Below are 16,799 nucleotides of genomic sequence, written 5' to 3'. Positions count from 1 at the left end.
ATGCTGACAAGCTAAAAATTAAGCTAGAAAACTGTTTAACAAAATGTTCTGCCTTCTCATTTTCACAAATACACCTTCACAATAACCTGGAAGACCAGGTGTGAGTTGAGGACTCCGGGATTCCTTGGGTTCTGGGCTGGCACATGGTAACAGGGAGACAGCTGAACCTCACCCTCCTTCTCTCTGCCCTAGCTCCATTCTGTCCCACAACACAACGGGCTTTGGGTGCATGGACCTGCCAGCCTGCGCGTGCAAGCTCTGCTCACACTCCCCTCGGGCCTGGTGGGTGCAGTCCACATGTGGGAGGCTCTTGCAGGCTCTAAAGGCCTATGGTCTCCAGTCCCCAGAGCTTGGCACAGAAGCACATGAAGCGGGCGGAGAGCAGAGCCGAGGAGGGGCTCAGGTCTGTGGTTTATACTAGTAGTATATAAACAGGGCAGTACTGTTTATAGATGTCCTTCAATGGCTGCAAAGCAGGTTACTGCTAAGAGACGTGCAGGAGAGGTATGCAGAGAGGGGGAGGGACATGCTGAGCTGGGGACTGTGTGCCTGCATCCCAGGCACTCATGTTAGTATGCAGTGACGAAGGCTGGACGGCAGACAGAAAAGATGCTGGTGAGTCCAGATAACTGAAATGGACGTGGCTCTGACAAACACAAGCCATTGACATTATGTCCTCCCGCCTTTCTCTTTCAGAAAGACACATCGTTTGAGACTGAACTTGCGTGTGAAATGAGACTGCAGAAGGGAAATACATTCTAACTTCGAAATTCTCGTTTCCCTCATCCCAGCCTTCATACCGATCTTTCAGCAAGACAGGTGGAAGTTACCAGTGGTTTCACATTCAGGTAGACATACAAGAGGTTTTGCCTCTAGAAGCTCTAAGGACTGGGGAATATGGAGGAAGGAACCACGAAAATATGTTGGCCATAAATAGAATTTCAAATAGGGCATGTATGTGTGTCACATTTGATAAAAAGGATAAAGTCTTATTTTACATGTTTTCTACACTTGGAAAGATTTTATGCTAAATTTCATTGCAAAGCAAATTGATTTGTTTGAAAATAATCAGGAAATTGAATGTCTGATTTGGAGCCACGTGTTTTAAAGCGGGATTTGCTTTTGCAGCATCACAGTCTGCTTGGGACATGTGTACACACATGTGGGCATCAGTGTCTGTGTTTTGTCAGATGACATGACTTGTATTTCCTGTTTTCTCCATATCACGATCTCTTCTGGAGGCTTCTTCCCCCTCAACCCTCCACATTCCCCATGATCTTCTCAGATCCAGACTCCCCCCAGCCCTTAGCCCCTCTGGGTGTCCCTGCTGGGGTCCTGGCATCTGTATCCTCTAGGTTCCCAAGCCTGTGCTCAGCAATTCCACCTTCTCACCAGCCACTGCTCCTGCTGCTGCTTCCTTCCAGATGTCCCTGGAACCCACTGACTCTTCAGTTGTGCCTTCCTGGTGCCTGGGACGTGTAAGGCCCTGACTAGTGATGTTCTGGTCTCTACTTCCCTTCTGGTCTTCTTGGACACAGGGTCTAGATCATTCTTTCCAAAAGACTCCTCTGTGCATGTCGGCACCCCTGCTCCAAAACCCCAATCACTGCTTGATGAACATGGTATATGTGCCTTGGTCTGGCATGCCCTGTTTTCCCTGGTTTGGCCAAACTTACCTTCTAGGCTTATCTCCCTCTGCTCTCCACTCTTCTAACACCAGGAAGATAAGTTTACTCATTGTTTTCTAAGCATTCTGTGAGCACAGGCCTTTCCCCTCATGCAAGTTCTCTGACCCATAGCATTCTGGCCAAGCTGCCGTGCTTTAAGACCTAGCCTGGGTCCCATGTGCCCCATGGTGAAACCCTTTCGGGCCCCATCAGTGGAAATGAATGGCTCCTTCCTTTGCTATCACATAGTACAATAGAGTCTTCTAGCTTCTGTCATGATTTGCCTTACAGTACAGTGGTCTCTCCAGCCTGAAGTCTCCTGGGAGGGAGGGGCTGTGTCTTGGTGGTGTTTTCCTCCAGCCTACAGTGGTTTCTCCTTCCTCTCAGGTCTGTAACACATGATCTGTTTGTCTGCCTGGCCCCTAGTGCATGCTATTCTGCATTTTGATTGATCTATTTTTGCTTACAGCCTGTCTCACCATGGAGACCACGAGCTCCTTGAGAGGTTGAATCTTACAGCTCTTTGTAGATTCAAGGACAAATGGCACTTGTGTCCTGACATGGGCCCAGTCTCCAGTGTGACCATCAGATAGGCATAAGGTTTTCCCCCCGTTTCTAATCCTGCTTAAGGACCAATTGAAGAAGCCCATGTGAGGGCAACAGCGTTTTCTACCCCTGTATATCCTCCTGCAGCTCTCAGAAAGGTAACCAGCCATCACTCACAAGAGAGGGGCACACAGCGCTGGGGAGAGCTCTTGCAGCTGACAAACAGTAATAACAAGAAAAAGCAAGTTAAAAAAATTAGAGACCGGGGCCTCGCTATGTGGCCCAAGCTGGACTTCAACTCCTGACTCAAGTGGTCCTCCCGCTTCAGCCTTCCAAATAGCTAGGATTACAGGTGTGTACCACTGTGCCTGGTGGAAAAGCAAGTTTACTGGTAACACAGGTTTTCCAAAAATGGAAGAAGTGATTCCTAGAAGCAGTTGTAGTAGACGTTCAAATGGTTTGACATCCAGAAGGGAGGGCTTTTAGCTTGGCCTATAAACCCAAATTCAAATTCTTGGTAGAAGGCTGGGTCCAAATATTAGACTTCCACGGAAATGTTAGAGAAGTGGCTGATCCATGGGAGAAGGCTCATTATTCACTATGTTACCAACTGGGTAACCTGAACGTTTTAGAAAGTAGAGGAATTCAGCTGCCTTGAGACATACAGGGTTATGAATCATTGACCCAGCTTGAGACATAAAGGACTGTAGATTCATGACCATTTGGGAAATGGTTCGTTGGTTAGTCTACTGGATATATGTTAAAGGCAGCAAGAATTCTTTATGTAGTTTAATGTTCTTCAACTTCTAACATAAAACTATGCATATAATTTATTTTATCTAAATGGGCAAACAGTTCCAAGGAGCTCATGTAGAAAGCAAGCTACTAGAACCAGCAACAAACAAAAGAAGTCTTACTGGATTTAAACAGCGGCTGTCACCCGGGAAAGGCATCTGAGGACCTCCGTAAGACTTACTTAGGACTGACTTATACTGCTGAGTGTGCCTATTTTAAGAGTCTAGACTCTGAAGCCAGATTGCTGGCTTCAAGGCCCAAGCCCATCTCTCAAGGACAAGAAAGAGCCTTGGGTAAGAGAATTAATCACTCTGTGCCTCAGTTTCCTCCTCTAAAATGGAAATAATAGCAATGCCCATCTCACAACGTTGCTGGGAGGACTAAGAGTTACGGCACGATTAGTAGAGCCTGACACATAATAAATGTTAGCTATTAGTAATGATATTATTTGCTAACAATATTATCACTGAAGGGAAGGCATGCCTTAGTACTTAAGGCTAGGTATGTCCTGAGTAATTTTTTTTCTGATGTATTTTAAAGTAAGGCATAGTAGAATCCGATGCAAGAGAATGGAAATCCTGTTCTTGGACCCTGACCCAAACTCTGGCCCAATCTTACTACATTACCAGCCACTTCTACTCTATCCTGGTCCCAAGCCAGATCTGGATGGTCTCAGTGCTGTGGAGAAGAGGCGTGTTCTTATTTGACAACCATCTTTGGATGAGAAACCCTTTTAGTTTTTTTTTTTTTTTTTTTTTTTTTTTTTTTTTTTTTTGAGATGGAGTTTCGCTCTTGTTACCCAGGCTGGAGTGCAATGGCGCGATCTCGGCTTACCACAACCTCCACCTCCTGGGTTCAGGCAATTCTCCTGCCTCAGCCTCCTGAGTAGCTGGGATTACAGGCACGCGCCACCATGCCCAGCTAATTTTTTGTATTTTTAGTAGAGATGGGGTTTCACCATGTTGACCAGGATGGTCTCGATCTCTTGACCTCATGATCCACCCGCTTCGGCCTCCCAAAGTGCTGGGATTACAGGCGTGAGCCACCGCGCCCGGCCCCTTTTAGTTTTATAGAGTCTTTGTGACACTCTTTGGAGTGGATGTGCTGGCTGTCGTATCCTGCCCTCCGCCTGGTCAGGGACCACAGTTCTCCAGCCTGGCAGAAAGACTTCCCTGGGAAGGCCAGCCTGCTGGGGAGACTCCTCCTGACATGATGCCCACAGGGGAGGGGTGCTCTTTCTTTCTATATCTCAGATGCCTTTGATACCTCATGGAGCAGATGGCAGATAGGGATAGGCAGTTTGGGGTTAGGGAGTTAACATCAGGTGTCTCATGAGGGATGGTGGGACCAAAAAAAAAATCTTCAAGGAGGTAATGAACAAAACCATGGAGATTTTTGTCAAGAAGCTCACAGGTCTGACTGCGGATGCCTTAGCCTTAGGGCTGGGCAAGAATGTTTGTATTTTGGACTTCAATAGCTCTTTTACCCTAAGGAGAGCATCAATAATGCAAATGGCCCCCAGGGGGCAGCAGATTCCAGGTGGCCTCTCCTAGAATTTGGGCAAAGGCAGATGGCAGGCTGGGAAGAAAAGCTAGGCCTTAGCCGCTCAGTGTGCCACAAAGGGGAAAAGGGTGGGAAGGGGAGGGGCTGAAAAGCAGGGGACAGTGACTCTTCAGCGACAGGAGGGACCTTTCAAAAAGAAAGGACATAAGGTATTGACATTTCAGGTACACACACATCCACACAGAAGTCTTGTCATTATGGATTGATATTAAGATCAAAAATCTAGGGACCCTTCTTTGGGGGAACCAGGAAGACTGAAAGATGGGAGTAGCAGTTAGAGTTTCTTAGACACTAGAGGCAGTCTCAGCTCAAACTTGGAGATTATTCATTCAATAAATATTGCCTGAGTATCATCCAAGTTTCAAGCAGTATGTTACTGCTCGTTCTGCCAATTTCCTGGAAATCTGTGGGAAGAAAACCTTAGTTTCCTGATTCCGTTTAGTTCCAGCTGCTGGGATTCTGGTAACAGGCTGATGAACTGATTTTCTCCATGACTCGGAGAAAGGACAGGTTTTATCTGTCCCAAAAGGAGATGAGGTAGATCCAGCCATGTGGACGAACGGAGGGGCCTGAACTGGGTGATTCCCTGAGTCCTTCCCAGTTCTAGAATCTTAATTTTTTTTTTTTTAGATTAAATCCGTTTCCATGGTCTTTTTCTTTGTTTTTTGAGACAGGGTCTTGCTCTGTCCCCTAGGCTGGAGTGCAATGATATAATCACAGCTCACTGTAACCCTGAAGCCCTGGGCTCAAGGAATTCTCCCACCTCTGCCTCCTGAGTAGCTGAGACTATAGGCGTGCACTGCCACACCTGGCTGCTTTTTCTATTTTCTGTAGAGATGGGGTCTCACTGTGTTGCCCAGGCTAGTCTTGAACTTCCTGGCTTCAAGTGATCCTCCCACCCTGTCTCCCAAAGTGCTGGGATCACAGGCATGAGCCACGGTGCCTGGCCAGTTCTGGAATTCTTTACCAGGCAAGTATCAGGCATAATAGGATCACAGCACCTCCTTCCCCGTCTTCCCACATCAGGACAGAGGAGGGCAGTAAGAGGAACCATCTCAGAGAGAATGCCCTTCACCAGTCCTTTCTGGGACCTGTCAATGGGGCCAGCGGTCACCACAAAATGTGCCTGGGTCCCTCAAAGGAAATAACCATGGATGCAAATACTTTCTTCAGTTGCTGAATATGACAGCAGGAATTCTGTCTCCTGACTCGGTATGATGGAAAATCTAAGTCCTGAGGCTCACACCATGCAGCCCCGCCTCTCTGTCCCCTCTGCTCCCCACTTACCTGGTTGTGGACAGTAGTCAGCTGGTTGTTAAAGGTCATGGTCAGGTTGGTGGACGTGCTGGGGGCCACGTGTGTGATGAAGGGGGTCTTGCTCTGGTTCACCGTGTCATACATATTCACCCGACGCTTGCAGATCTCCATGTTCTGGAAACATGATTTGACGCTGTTCATACACAAGGCAGAGGCATACAGAGACATAAGGGGAAGGGAAGAGGGTCATGGGATGAAGGGGAGAAAACGGAGAAAGAAAAAGGAGAGAATGGTTAATTCAGTAAACAGTACAAACAGGGAAACTAAACTTGAGGTCTAAGTTTCTTGGATTGCTTGTGCAAAGTCCGTGCATTTGCAACAGGCACGGTTATTTAGATGAATTTTCTCCATGTAGGTTCTATACATCACAAGAGAACTGGCTGCTCACACTACATTCTCATATCACATCCACCTGCAGCATCACTGCTCATCCTCAACGTTCAGCCTGGTTTCTGGCCCATAAACCTATGTATAAGCCCTCCGAACAGGAACACGAAGTAGCAGCTTACAACCCGCCTCCACCTTTCCCAAAGACAACGCTGGTGGGCACCTTCTTCAGCCACCCTGGGTCACCAGCACCACCTAGGGGACGGCCAAGGAACTCTTCAACCCAGTATGGTGACTATTGCCATACTTTCTCCCACTGGAATTGTGCAGGTGGGTAATGGAAACAGTAATAATACTAACAATTAATAGTAGTGGTTAATATTTATTAGTGTCACAATAATAATACTCTGCAACTTCTCACTTGGTCCGGTGACATCCATAAGACGAAGACATGATTCTCATTCCTACTTTACAAGTAACAAGCTTAGGGAGGTAGGCAGTTTCCCAAGGATAGCTAATCACCGGCTACCCTCGCGTATATACCTGTATGTTCTCTTCTGCCAACTTCAGCCTTTATTTTTTTGTCTAAGTCTTGTCCAGTTACATGAAATGGAAATTTTCTCCTTCTTCTTCCCCCATTGCATCTGTGTATCTAAACAAAACTCCAACTACAAAGGTAAAGTATACAGGTGGTGCTGAAACCAGCATTAAGGAAAAGAAAAGCCACAAGTAGCTTCGACCACTCAAGATTCTTGAAAACCCACGAAAAGTGTCCTTCAGAATTTATACAGTACTTCTCATTCACTTCTAGTTAAACTTACTTTTCCTCAAATGCTAGTATTTAAGATAATAAAACCCCTTTTAGTTTGGGTGTGGTGGCTCGTGCCTCCGTCCCAGCTCTTTGGGAGGTCAAGGTGGGAAGAGCTGAAGGGTCTGAGACCAGCTTGGACAACGCAGAGAGACCGCATTCTCTACAAAAAAAGTATATAAAAATTAGCTGGGTGTGGTGGTGCATGCCCGGGGTCCCAGCTACTTAGGAGGCTGAGGTTGGAGAATCACTTGAGCCTGTGAGGTCGAGGCTACAGTGAGCCATGAATATGCCACTGTATTCGAGCCTGGGTGACTGAGTGAGATCCTGCCTCCAAAAAAAAAGAAAGAAAAAAGAAAATTCCATTTAACTTTCGATTCAAAATGTCTATTTTAATTAGAAAAGAATGTAACAGCCAGGCACAGTGGCTCACACTTGTAATTCCAGCGCTTTGGGAGGCTGAGGCAGGTGGATCACGAGGTCAGGAGTTCAAGACCAGCCTGGCCAAGATGGTGAAACCCCATTTCTACTAAAAATACAAAACACTGGGCAGTCATGGTGGTGGGTGCCTGTAATTCCAGCTACTCAGGAGCCTGAGGCAGGAGAATTGCTTGAAACCATGAGGCAGAGGTTGTAGTGAGCCAAGATTGCACCACTGCACTCAAGCCTGGGCAACAGAGTGAGACTCCATCTAAAAAAAAAAAAAAAAAAAAAAAAAGTAATAATTGAATATAAGTAAAAGTTTTCTACTGTTTTAGGTTTACAAACGTGTACTACTTCAGCATACTGTGGGGATGCTATCTTTGGGGCTCAGCAGGTGTCTGTGGGCTAGTCCCAAACATCCTTTCTATGAAATGTGCATTCTGAGTTTCAAACGACTGACTGAGACATGACTTAGAGAGTCCTACTTCTTTCTAAGATTCTGACCACTTAACTGGCCACGTCAGGCACACAACATAAACATTTACTGACCGATGACACTGGAGAGAAAAGAAAACATATGCTACAGTATCCAATATCAAAAATACTCCTAATAATGCTGCTAATGCCAGTGTGTTTTGAGCTCCTACTAAGTACCAAGTATACTCCAAGGCCTTGGGTGTGGAGGCTGTAGCATAAAACCAATGCATTTTGTATTCTTTTCGGAATGGGTTTAAAGGATTTGACGGTTTCGTGATAATTCAACACAAAAGTTTCAGACTCCTTCAGAATTTTTTATCTATCTTTCTTTCTTTCTTTCTTTTTTTTTTTTTGAGATGGAGTCTTGCTCTGTCTCCCAGGCTGGAATGCAGTGGTGCAATCTTGGCTCACTGCAACCTCCACCTCCTGGGTTTAAGTGATTCTCCTGCTTCATCCTGCTGAGTAGCTGGGATTACAGGTGTGCGCCACCACGCCTGGCTAATTTTTGTATTTTTAGTAGAGACAGGGTCTCACCATGTTGGTCAGGCTGGTCTCAAACTTCTGACCTCATGATTTACCCATCTCGGCCTCCCAAAGTGCTGGGATTACAGGCACAAGTCAGCATACCTGGCCCAGAATTTTCTAACTGAAATGTTTCAAGTTTTGGGTTTTAGGAAGGGGCAAGTACTTTTACTTTGGGTTTCTAAGAAGATTGGTTTTAAAAAATTGCACTGGAATCCTGGTATGGAGAAAGGAGTGGTGTCTCTTTCATCTAGTAATCCAGTAACTGTGGCTCAGCTCCCAGGGCAGGGGCGCTACAGCCACATGGGCCTGGAGATTTATCCTTGCCCTGGAGTTCTTCAAGGTCTTTCCAGCAAGTTCTGGAGAACTGTAGGGATCAGGCCTACTCTCAGGAAGCCTAGGTGTTTAGAGACCCACCTTTCCTTCTTAGGCTCATTTCTAAGTTCTAACTTGTCAGTGCCCCCCTTAGGTCCAGATAAAGTTCTGAACTGACTGCTGATGCTCACGGTCTTCATGTGACCGAGCCATGAAACACCCTACTGATGCTTCCTTACAGAACCCAGAGGTGGATGGCCTCTGAGGTCATTAAAGCCCAGGCTTTATGAGGGTGACTGTCTGACTGTTTGGGTGCAGACAGCTAACAGGACCTCTGTACAGGGCACCCCCACCCTCAGTCTCCCATCTAGAGCTGTTTCTCAGTCATCCTATTTTACTCCTGATATCAAGAGACTGATCCAGTAAATTGCCAGGTTTGTCCTTCTTCTTCTTGTGGTACAGACGGACAGCTCCGTGGCTGACCCCTGTGGCACTCAGAAACAGGACAAATCCAGGCCAGTGACTCACACTTGTAATCCCAGCACTTGGGGAGGCTTAGGCGGGCAGATCACTTAAGGTCAGGATTTTGACCAGCCTGGCCAACATGGTGAAACCCTGTCTCTATTAAAAATACAAAAATTAGCCGGGCCTGGTGGCGGGCTCCTGTAATCCCAGCTACTTGTGAGGCTGAGGCAGGAGAACTGCTTGAACCTGGGAGGTGGAGGCCGCAGTGATGCAGTGAGCAGAGATTGTGTCCCTGCACTCCGGCCTGTACAACAGAGCAACTCCATCTTAAAAAAAAAAAAAGGAAAAGAAACAGGACAAATCCAAATCCAACAAGAGTAGGGGAAGGATGGCTCCAGATTCCTTCTTTATACTGGAGTTTAGTTGTTTCAAACATGGTTTTACATTAAAGAGGCACTGTCTGGTTGTTGCAATGCCATTTGACTTGCTTCTCTGAGAGTAAGGCACAGGCAGCACCATGCGCGGTGGGGCCATCCGCTCACTTCCCGCAGGCCGCGAAGGGGCGGGTGCAGCCTTGAGACCCTCCATCGACTTCCCACCCACCAATGACTTCCTTTTTTTTTTTTTTGGCATGGAATTTCCCTCTTGTTGTCCAGGCTGGAGTGCAGGGGCACAATCCCAGCTCACTGCAACCTCCACCTCCCGGATTGAGGCGATTCTCCTGCCTCAGCCTCCCAAGAAGTTGGGATTACAGGCACGCCACCATGCCTAGCAGATTTTTGTATATTTAGTAGAGATGGGGTTTCACCGTATTGGCCAGGCTGGTCTCAAGCTCCTGACCTCAGGTGATCCAGCCGGGTTGGCCTCCCAAAGTGCTGGGATTACAGGCGTGAGGCACCACACCTGGCCATGATTTCCTTTTCTTTCCCCTTTATTCACTGAGGCCTTTGACCACTGGCTCGATCTTCCTCTCCAAGCCATTCCCGGCCTAGCAAGGAAGGCTTTGGAAGTCACGGATTCTTTGTCAAACACCCTGGCTTTCTGCTTGCTTCTCATGTCGAGTGACCCTTGTCGTCAAACCAGTACAGCCACTAGTGCCCTGGACTGTCAAACCTGAAATTGTTCTACCTCCAGAAACTACAAGTTCAAGAATCCTATTTTTCCAGTCACCTTCTCCATCCATCTGGCTCATTCCACTATGACTATGATAACCCTTCTCTGTGTTGACCAGAACACAGTGTTCACTTGGACCCCCTCCCATCTTCACTTCCTTTCCCTCTGGGCTAAGCCTCCAATAGCCATCATTCTGGATTCCAGTTATTCTCTGGCCAGCCTCATCCGCTTCCTTGTCAATCTGTCTTCTTTTCTTATCAGCCTGGCAAGAATTCCACCTGGACAAACCCAGTGATCTGTCTTCTCCATGCCTTCACCTGGGGAGATCTGTGACACTATGAACAATTCATGTCCAACCTCAGGGCACAGTAATTCTACCGGATTTCTCTGGTCAGTTTGCTCTGCCACCTTCTGCTCCAGCTTCCTGATTTTTCTACCCTTCTTAAACCTCCTTCCATCTTGTTCTCAACAGGTAACCTCATTGCCTACTTCTGAGAGACAGAAGCTGTCTGATGGGACTCCATCCATTTTTCTCCACGAGACCAGGACATATACTGCCATCCATACGCCCCTCCTCCATCTGTCTTTCCAGCAACACCGGCCCATCCCTGTGCTCTGAACCTTGTCTTAAAAACAATCCCCTTGACCCCTCCCCAGTCACCCCTGTTTCTTCCCTTGCACAGCCTCACTTCATGAAAGGCTGCTCCTTCTTCACCTCTCACTGGGTCTTTCAACCTGCTCTACTGGTTTTTGCTTTTACCACTCCACTGAGTGGCTGTCACTGAGTTACTGACAACTTTCAAGTTGGTAAAGCCAATGGACATCTTTTTCCAGACTCATCTGACTTGTGTGGCAGCAGATAGATCATTGCTCCACACAGATCTAACCAGCTGTTCCCTTGCTTAAGCATCATTTAATGACTTCCCATTGCTTTTTGGATTAAGATTCAAAACCTTAACATGTAGGGCCTGCCCTGGCCGACTCAGTGCCTCCCTGCCTCACCTGCTGTCTTCTGGGATGGGTGCATGGTCCTGCCCATGGGGGAAGAGTCCTGTCCACACAGGAAGCACCCTGCCTGCTCATGCCCATCCTCTTCCTCATCCTTCATGGGTCACTTCTTGAGTCTTCCTGGTATTGAGGCCCCATGTGAGGCTCCCCTGTGGTATGCTCTCATCGCACCCGCTACTTGTCCTGGTAACAGCCTGGTGATTTGGGCATCACTTGTTTCTTACCATTCTCTCTCCCAGACTGCAAGCTCCAGTGGGTGGGGCCCGTTGGCTCTGCTGCCCACTGCACCCTTGCCCATAAGCTCTGGTGGGCAGGGCTGTCTCCTCTGCTCACCACTGTAACCCCGCACACAGCATGCTGAGGAAATGAATGAACAAATCCAAACCCAAACTAGACTGGGCCCACTCTGGGATGGTTCCGGGAGCCACCTTTGGCCCTGCTCTATCTACAGAGACTGCCGTCCTGGGGACCTCTCCTCCTGCACAGATACTCAGAGTCAGGTTCATCCAGCTCTGTGCTCTCCTCTTCTCTCCTTTTCACTGTGAAGCCAACTGCAGGCCAGGGGTCCCGCCCAGCCACTGCCCATCTTCATAAATGTTTTAGAGAATGCAGCCCCACTCATCTGTTTATGTACCGTACCTACGGCGGCTTTCAGCTACAGTGACAGGGCTGAGTAGTTGTGCCTAGGACCTTATGGCTGCAAAATCTAAACTATTTAGCGTCTGGACCTCTAAAGTTTGCCGACCCCTGGTATGAAGCATCAAGCAGGACACCTACTGTGTACTATGGGGAAAATCAAGCAAGTGTGTCATGGTGACAAAGGGATGGTTCAGGGTTTCGATTGGAGTGATTCTCTTGTCCGCGTCAATGGTCAGCATCTTCTTCAACAGGTCAATGAACTCCCGCCGGTCAGCCTTCTCCACCAACATGTCGCTCCCTTCCAAATCCGTCGTCATGTTCACCTGGATGCAAGTAAGGACAGGTTACCAAGGACGAGCCCAGCGTGCCTCCCCCTCCTGGCTCCCCTGACTTTGTGCCCTGCAACTTCCTCCTGATCCGCTCAAACCCCCTTTCTCAGTTCCCAGGAACTCCGCCCCTATGGGAGGCACCAGACGCATGTTGTCACTGCCCACAGAATGTGGTTTTTCTCTCTGCAGGAAAGGTGGAGAGGGACTATGCCCCAGGAAGGGGAGAGGGCCGCTGCTGGGATCTGCAGATATATCTGAATGACAGAAAGCAAACTGCTCCTGCTTTAATCAGTTAGGTTGAAATGCAGCTTTCATCGCCCCTCATTAAAAATAATCCCGCGATGAAAAGGGTTCTGGAGACTGGTTGCATAACAATGGGAGTGTTAACACTACTGAACTGCATCCTTAAAAAAGGCTAAGACGATACATTTTATGCTATGTGTGTGTTTGCCACAATTTTTGAAAAAGAATTGCAGCCAAGCAGTAGAAATAAGATGCAAAAAAGTGTATGTATGTGTTTAACCTTTAGAGGGACGGTTAAGGGCCCGAGTGTGCCCATCCTGCACCGACAGTGTATCATCCTTCTCACGGCTTCCCCAGTTAGGGCCAGAATTATTTTAGTCCTTGTGTTCAACAGAGTCGCCTCTGGCCAAGACAGGCAGGATATCTGAACACAGAATTTTTCTTCCAGGAGTGAGTCTATACGAGGATAGCCTTTAAAAGGCTTGTTCTGTGGTGACTTCTGTATTTTCCAGGACATGGTCTGGAAACCAATTTCAGTTTTCTCGGACAATCTAAGCTACTCATCACCTGACAAGTACACTTTACTGAGAAACATGATTTTGGGTGATACTCATCTACAGTAAGAAGGGTGCTAAGTGTTTATTGGCGTATAGCTTTGTTTCTCATTGCTTTAAAGACAAAACTCACTCCGGGTTGTCCTGGTTTCAGACTAGTTTTCACACTAAAAATAACTGAAGTTCTAGAATTTTCTCTGGGTCACAAAGGCAAGAGCCTGTGGTCCCTGGTAGTGAGCTGAGACTGTGTAGCAGATTGACTTGTGTCCCCCTAAAAGATACAGTAAAGTCCCAGTCCCCAGTAAGTGTGGATGTGGCCTTGCTTGGAAATAGGGTGTTTGCAGATGTAATCAAATTGAGTTAAGATGAGGTCATACTCGATTAGGGTGTACCCAGGGACACGGCAAGGGAGATGCGGGCACAGAGGAGACACAGGATAAAAGCCATGTGAAGGAGGAAGCAGAGATTGGGGCATGCAGCTGCAAGTCGAAGAACACTGAGACCTGCCGGAAGCTGGGAGGCAGACATGGATGCTCTTTCCTCTTTCCCTATGGCCTTCAGAGTGAACGTGGGCCTGCTGAAGCCCAACTTCCCATTTCTGGCCTCCAGAACTGTGGGGGAGGGAAATTCTGCTCTCCTAAGCCATCCAGTTCACAGTACCTTCTAACGGCTGCCCCAGGAAAAACATCTACGTGGAATCGTGGGCCTTAAACTCACGGGTACTAATGGGAGGACATTCTTCTCACGATAACATCAGGATGATTGGCCAGTACTACATTACAAGTGGGAACCAATAAACTGGAACCTTTTTTTTTTTTTTTTCTTTTTTTGAGATGGAGTTTTGCTCTTGTTGCCCAGGCTGGAGTGCAGTAGCATGATCTCGGCTCACTGCCGCTTGGGTTCAAGTAATTCTCCTGCCTCAGTCTCCCAAATAGCTGGGATTACCATGCCCAGCTACTTTTTGTATTTTTAGTAAAGATGGGGTTTTGCCATGTTTGCCAGGCTGGTCTTGAACTCCTGACCTCAGGTGATCTACCTGCCTTGGCCTCCCATACTGCTGGGATTACAGGCATAAGCCACTGCGCCCAGCCAACTGGAACAATTTTTAAGGAACTGGTATAAAGTTTTAAAAATGTTTCACAAACCAAATGGTATTTTTACTAAGGCTGGCTGTAATTGTTTAAGGTCAAAGTTAACCACTGCAGTTGAATAATGTGGATTTCAACCCATTATCTTATATTACTATTGCAGAAGTCTTGGTGCCCTTGGTTTTAAAGGGCTTACACTGCATACTCACCCATGAAGCTTACCTGGGCCATATCATCTAAACAGTTGAAAATGTACTTTCTCGCTTCCTTGGACTTAATCCCTGTCTCTGCTTCATGGTCATCTGGTGTCTGTCAAGAGAGGCAAAAGCCAATTGGTAATGTGACTTATCTCCTTGTCACTGGGACTCAAGCCTTGGAGTTCCCGTGTCTCACAGATGGCTTCCCTCCTACCTTTCAGAAGCGATTTTGATTCTTCAAGGACCTATACACCTGCAATCCCTTTCTCTCTTCATCCACACCAGCCCATCCCTCCTTCCCATGCACATGTGTCAGGGGCCAGCTCTGAGTCAGGTACGGAGCGTTCTTGCTCCACAGCACAAGCTGATCAAGGTATGTCGCATCCTTGATCAGCCTATAGCCTTCCCTGAGTTTAAGGAATAAGGTAAGATTCTACTGTGGAAAAGCAGGGGCCTTTTCCAGCATTTTTCAATTTTATCTAATAAACCCTTATGCACACAGCTCTTGCTACGTGCCAGACATTATTCTAAAGCATGTTCATTTATTTAATAGCTTTGACAACCACATCAGGTAGCACAATTACTATCCCCATTTTCCAGATGGGGAAACAGGAATAGAAAGCTCAAGGCACTTGTAGTGGTCACATGGCCAATAGGTGGCAGCTGGCCCCAGAGTCTGTGTCTGGGCTGCCCCTCCATGGGTGGCTGAGGCACAGACATACATTCCCCAATGGCTGGGGAAACTGCTGTTTCCAATTACTGTGGGTTTTTGGACTCAGCCATGAGGTAATCCAGAGGTAATTAATCCTCAAAATCTCACTCAAGAACAGCACACCTGGAGAAGCTTAAGTCCTGGGAACAGCTGGACATGCGGGACTGAGGCTCTTCAGTAAAACAGCAGCGAACTCCAGTTTCACCCTCCTTCACCGGAGGACTCTCTTTACTGGACCTGACCTTGACACTCACCCTCACAGTTGCCAAATGCCAGGCCTCCCATCAATAGCCTAAGAGTGCTTGCTCACTCCCAAATCTCTTTTCTGAGTCTTTGGTGACTACTGGACACACATTATCTTTAAACCATATTAGAATTTTTCCTTTAAAAAAAAAAAAACTCAGAAAAACAAAAAAACACCCACCCACCCATGGCAAAAAAAAGAAATTATCTAAAATGAAACATACTTAAGACTTTATTAGTTTCTTTTTTTACCAGGAAAATATTTTAATTTCAATTGCTAGGCACAGATCAAAGTGAAAGCAAAACATATTTCTGTTAAAGCAAAGCTCCTGCCCCTGGTTTGAAGGTTTATGGTGACCGGTGTGACCCAGATGCCTCCCTGGGCCTTAGAACATTCCCATGTGCTCACTGGGCAGCCTCCTTTGCCTGGAACACCTCTCCCCAACCTGCACTGCCCTGGCCGCTACCCGACACTTCTCTACTGGGCAAACCCGCTTCATTGTTCCTTTTCTTTTTTTGAGACACAGTCTCACTCTGTCGCCCAGGTTGGAGGGCAGTGGCATGATCTCAGCTCACAGCACCCTCCGCCTCCCAGGTGCAAGGGATTCTCATGCCTCAGCCTTCCGAGTAGCTGGGATTACAGCCGCATGCCACCATGCCCGGCTAATTTTTGTACTTTTAGTAGAGACAGAGTTTCACCATGTTGGCCAGGCTGGTTTTGAATTCATGACCTCAAGTGATCTGCCTGCCTTAGCCTCCCAAAGTGCTGGGATTACAGGCGTGAGCCAGGGCGCCCCCTCTTCATTCTTTAGGGCCCAATTCAAAAGCTCCTCCTTGCCCCTCTGTTGCAGGCAGAATGAAATGCTCCTTCCCCTTGGCACCCATACCCGTTCTCGACCCGGAACAGGGCCCTGATTACAGTGGGCGAGAGCTTGTGGCACACGGTCCCGTCTCCCTCTGGACTGCGAGCTCTCAAGGGTAGAGTGGGGTTTGTGTCTCTCCCTAGCACAAATCAGACAGTCATCAAGGCTTATTGGATTCAATCCTGGGAGTTCAACAATCATAACGTGGGGACTCTCACAGGCGGCAGCAGGCCGAGGGAAAGAGGGGCTTTTGAGCATTCAGATTCAGCCACACTGTGTATTAACAATAGCTCCCCCCCCACACCCTCATTTGCTGATTGAATCAAAAGCTCCCCACTAATGGGACTATGGCCCTCTTTTCTGAGCACTAGGCCACTGTGAGGCGTGGAGGGGACGCTCTTCCTACCTTCAGTCTCCACAAAGGATATGGTGAGTCCGTGTCACGGTTGAAAAACCTAGTTGTCTTTGTCCCTGCACTTAATAAATATTCAGCAGGCAAACCCTGTGTTTGTGAAATATACCGAATCTGCAAGAAAAGATAAGAATGAGGTCAGGGCTTTTCCTGTCACCATACATATGGTATAC

At 47.4% G+C, this 16,799-nt stretch overlaps 1 protein-coding gene across 9 annotated transcripts in view; it reads right to left on the bottom strand.

Annotated features, from left to right (window-relative positions):
- Positions 1 to 16,799, bottom strand: part of HIPK2 (homeodomain interacting protein kinase 2) — a 217,894-nt gene that overhangs the window by 52,037 nt on the left and 149,058 nt on the right. For all 9 annotated transcript variants that reach the window (XM_039472635.2, XM_039472638.2, XM_039472634.2 and 6 more), the window contains 4 exons: positions 16,621 to 16,740; positions 14,422 to 14,508; positions 12,124 to 12,308; positions 5,859 to 6,021 (listed from right to left, as the gene is read on the bottom strand). In XM_039472635.2, coding sequence (XP_039328569.1) covers positions 5,859 to 6,021; positions 12,124 to 12,308; positions 14,422 to 14,508; positions 16,621 to 16,740 — 555 coding nt within the window. The remainder of the gene's footprint in view (positions 1 to 5,858; positions 6,022 to 12,123; positions 12,309 to 14,421; positions 14,509 to 16,620; positions 16,741 to 16,799) is intronic.

The sequence above is a fragment of the Saimiri boliviensis genome, chromosome 10, assembly GCF_048565385.1.
Source record: "Saimiri boliviensis isolate mSaiBol1 chromosome 10, mSaiBol1.pri, whole genome shotgun sequence".
NCBI classification, from domain to species: Eukaryota; Metazoa; Chordata; class Mammalia; order Primates; family Cebidae; genus Saimiri; species Saimiri boliviensis.
The sequence above is the reverse complement of the archived record's forward strand: the minus strand, read 5'-3'. Positions and strand labels throughout refer to the sequence as shown.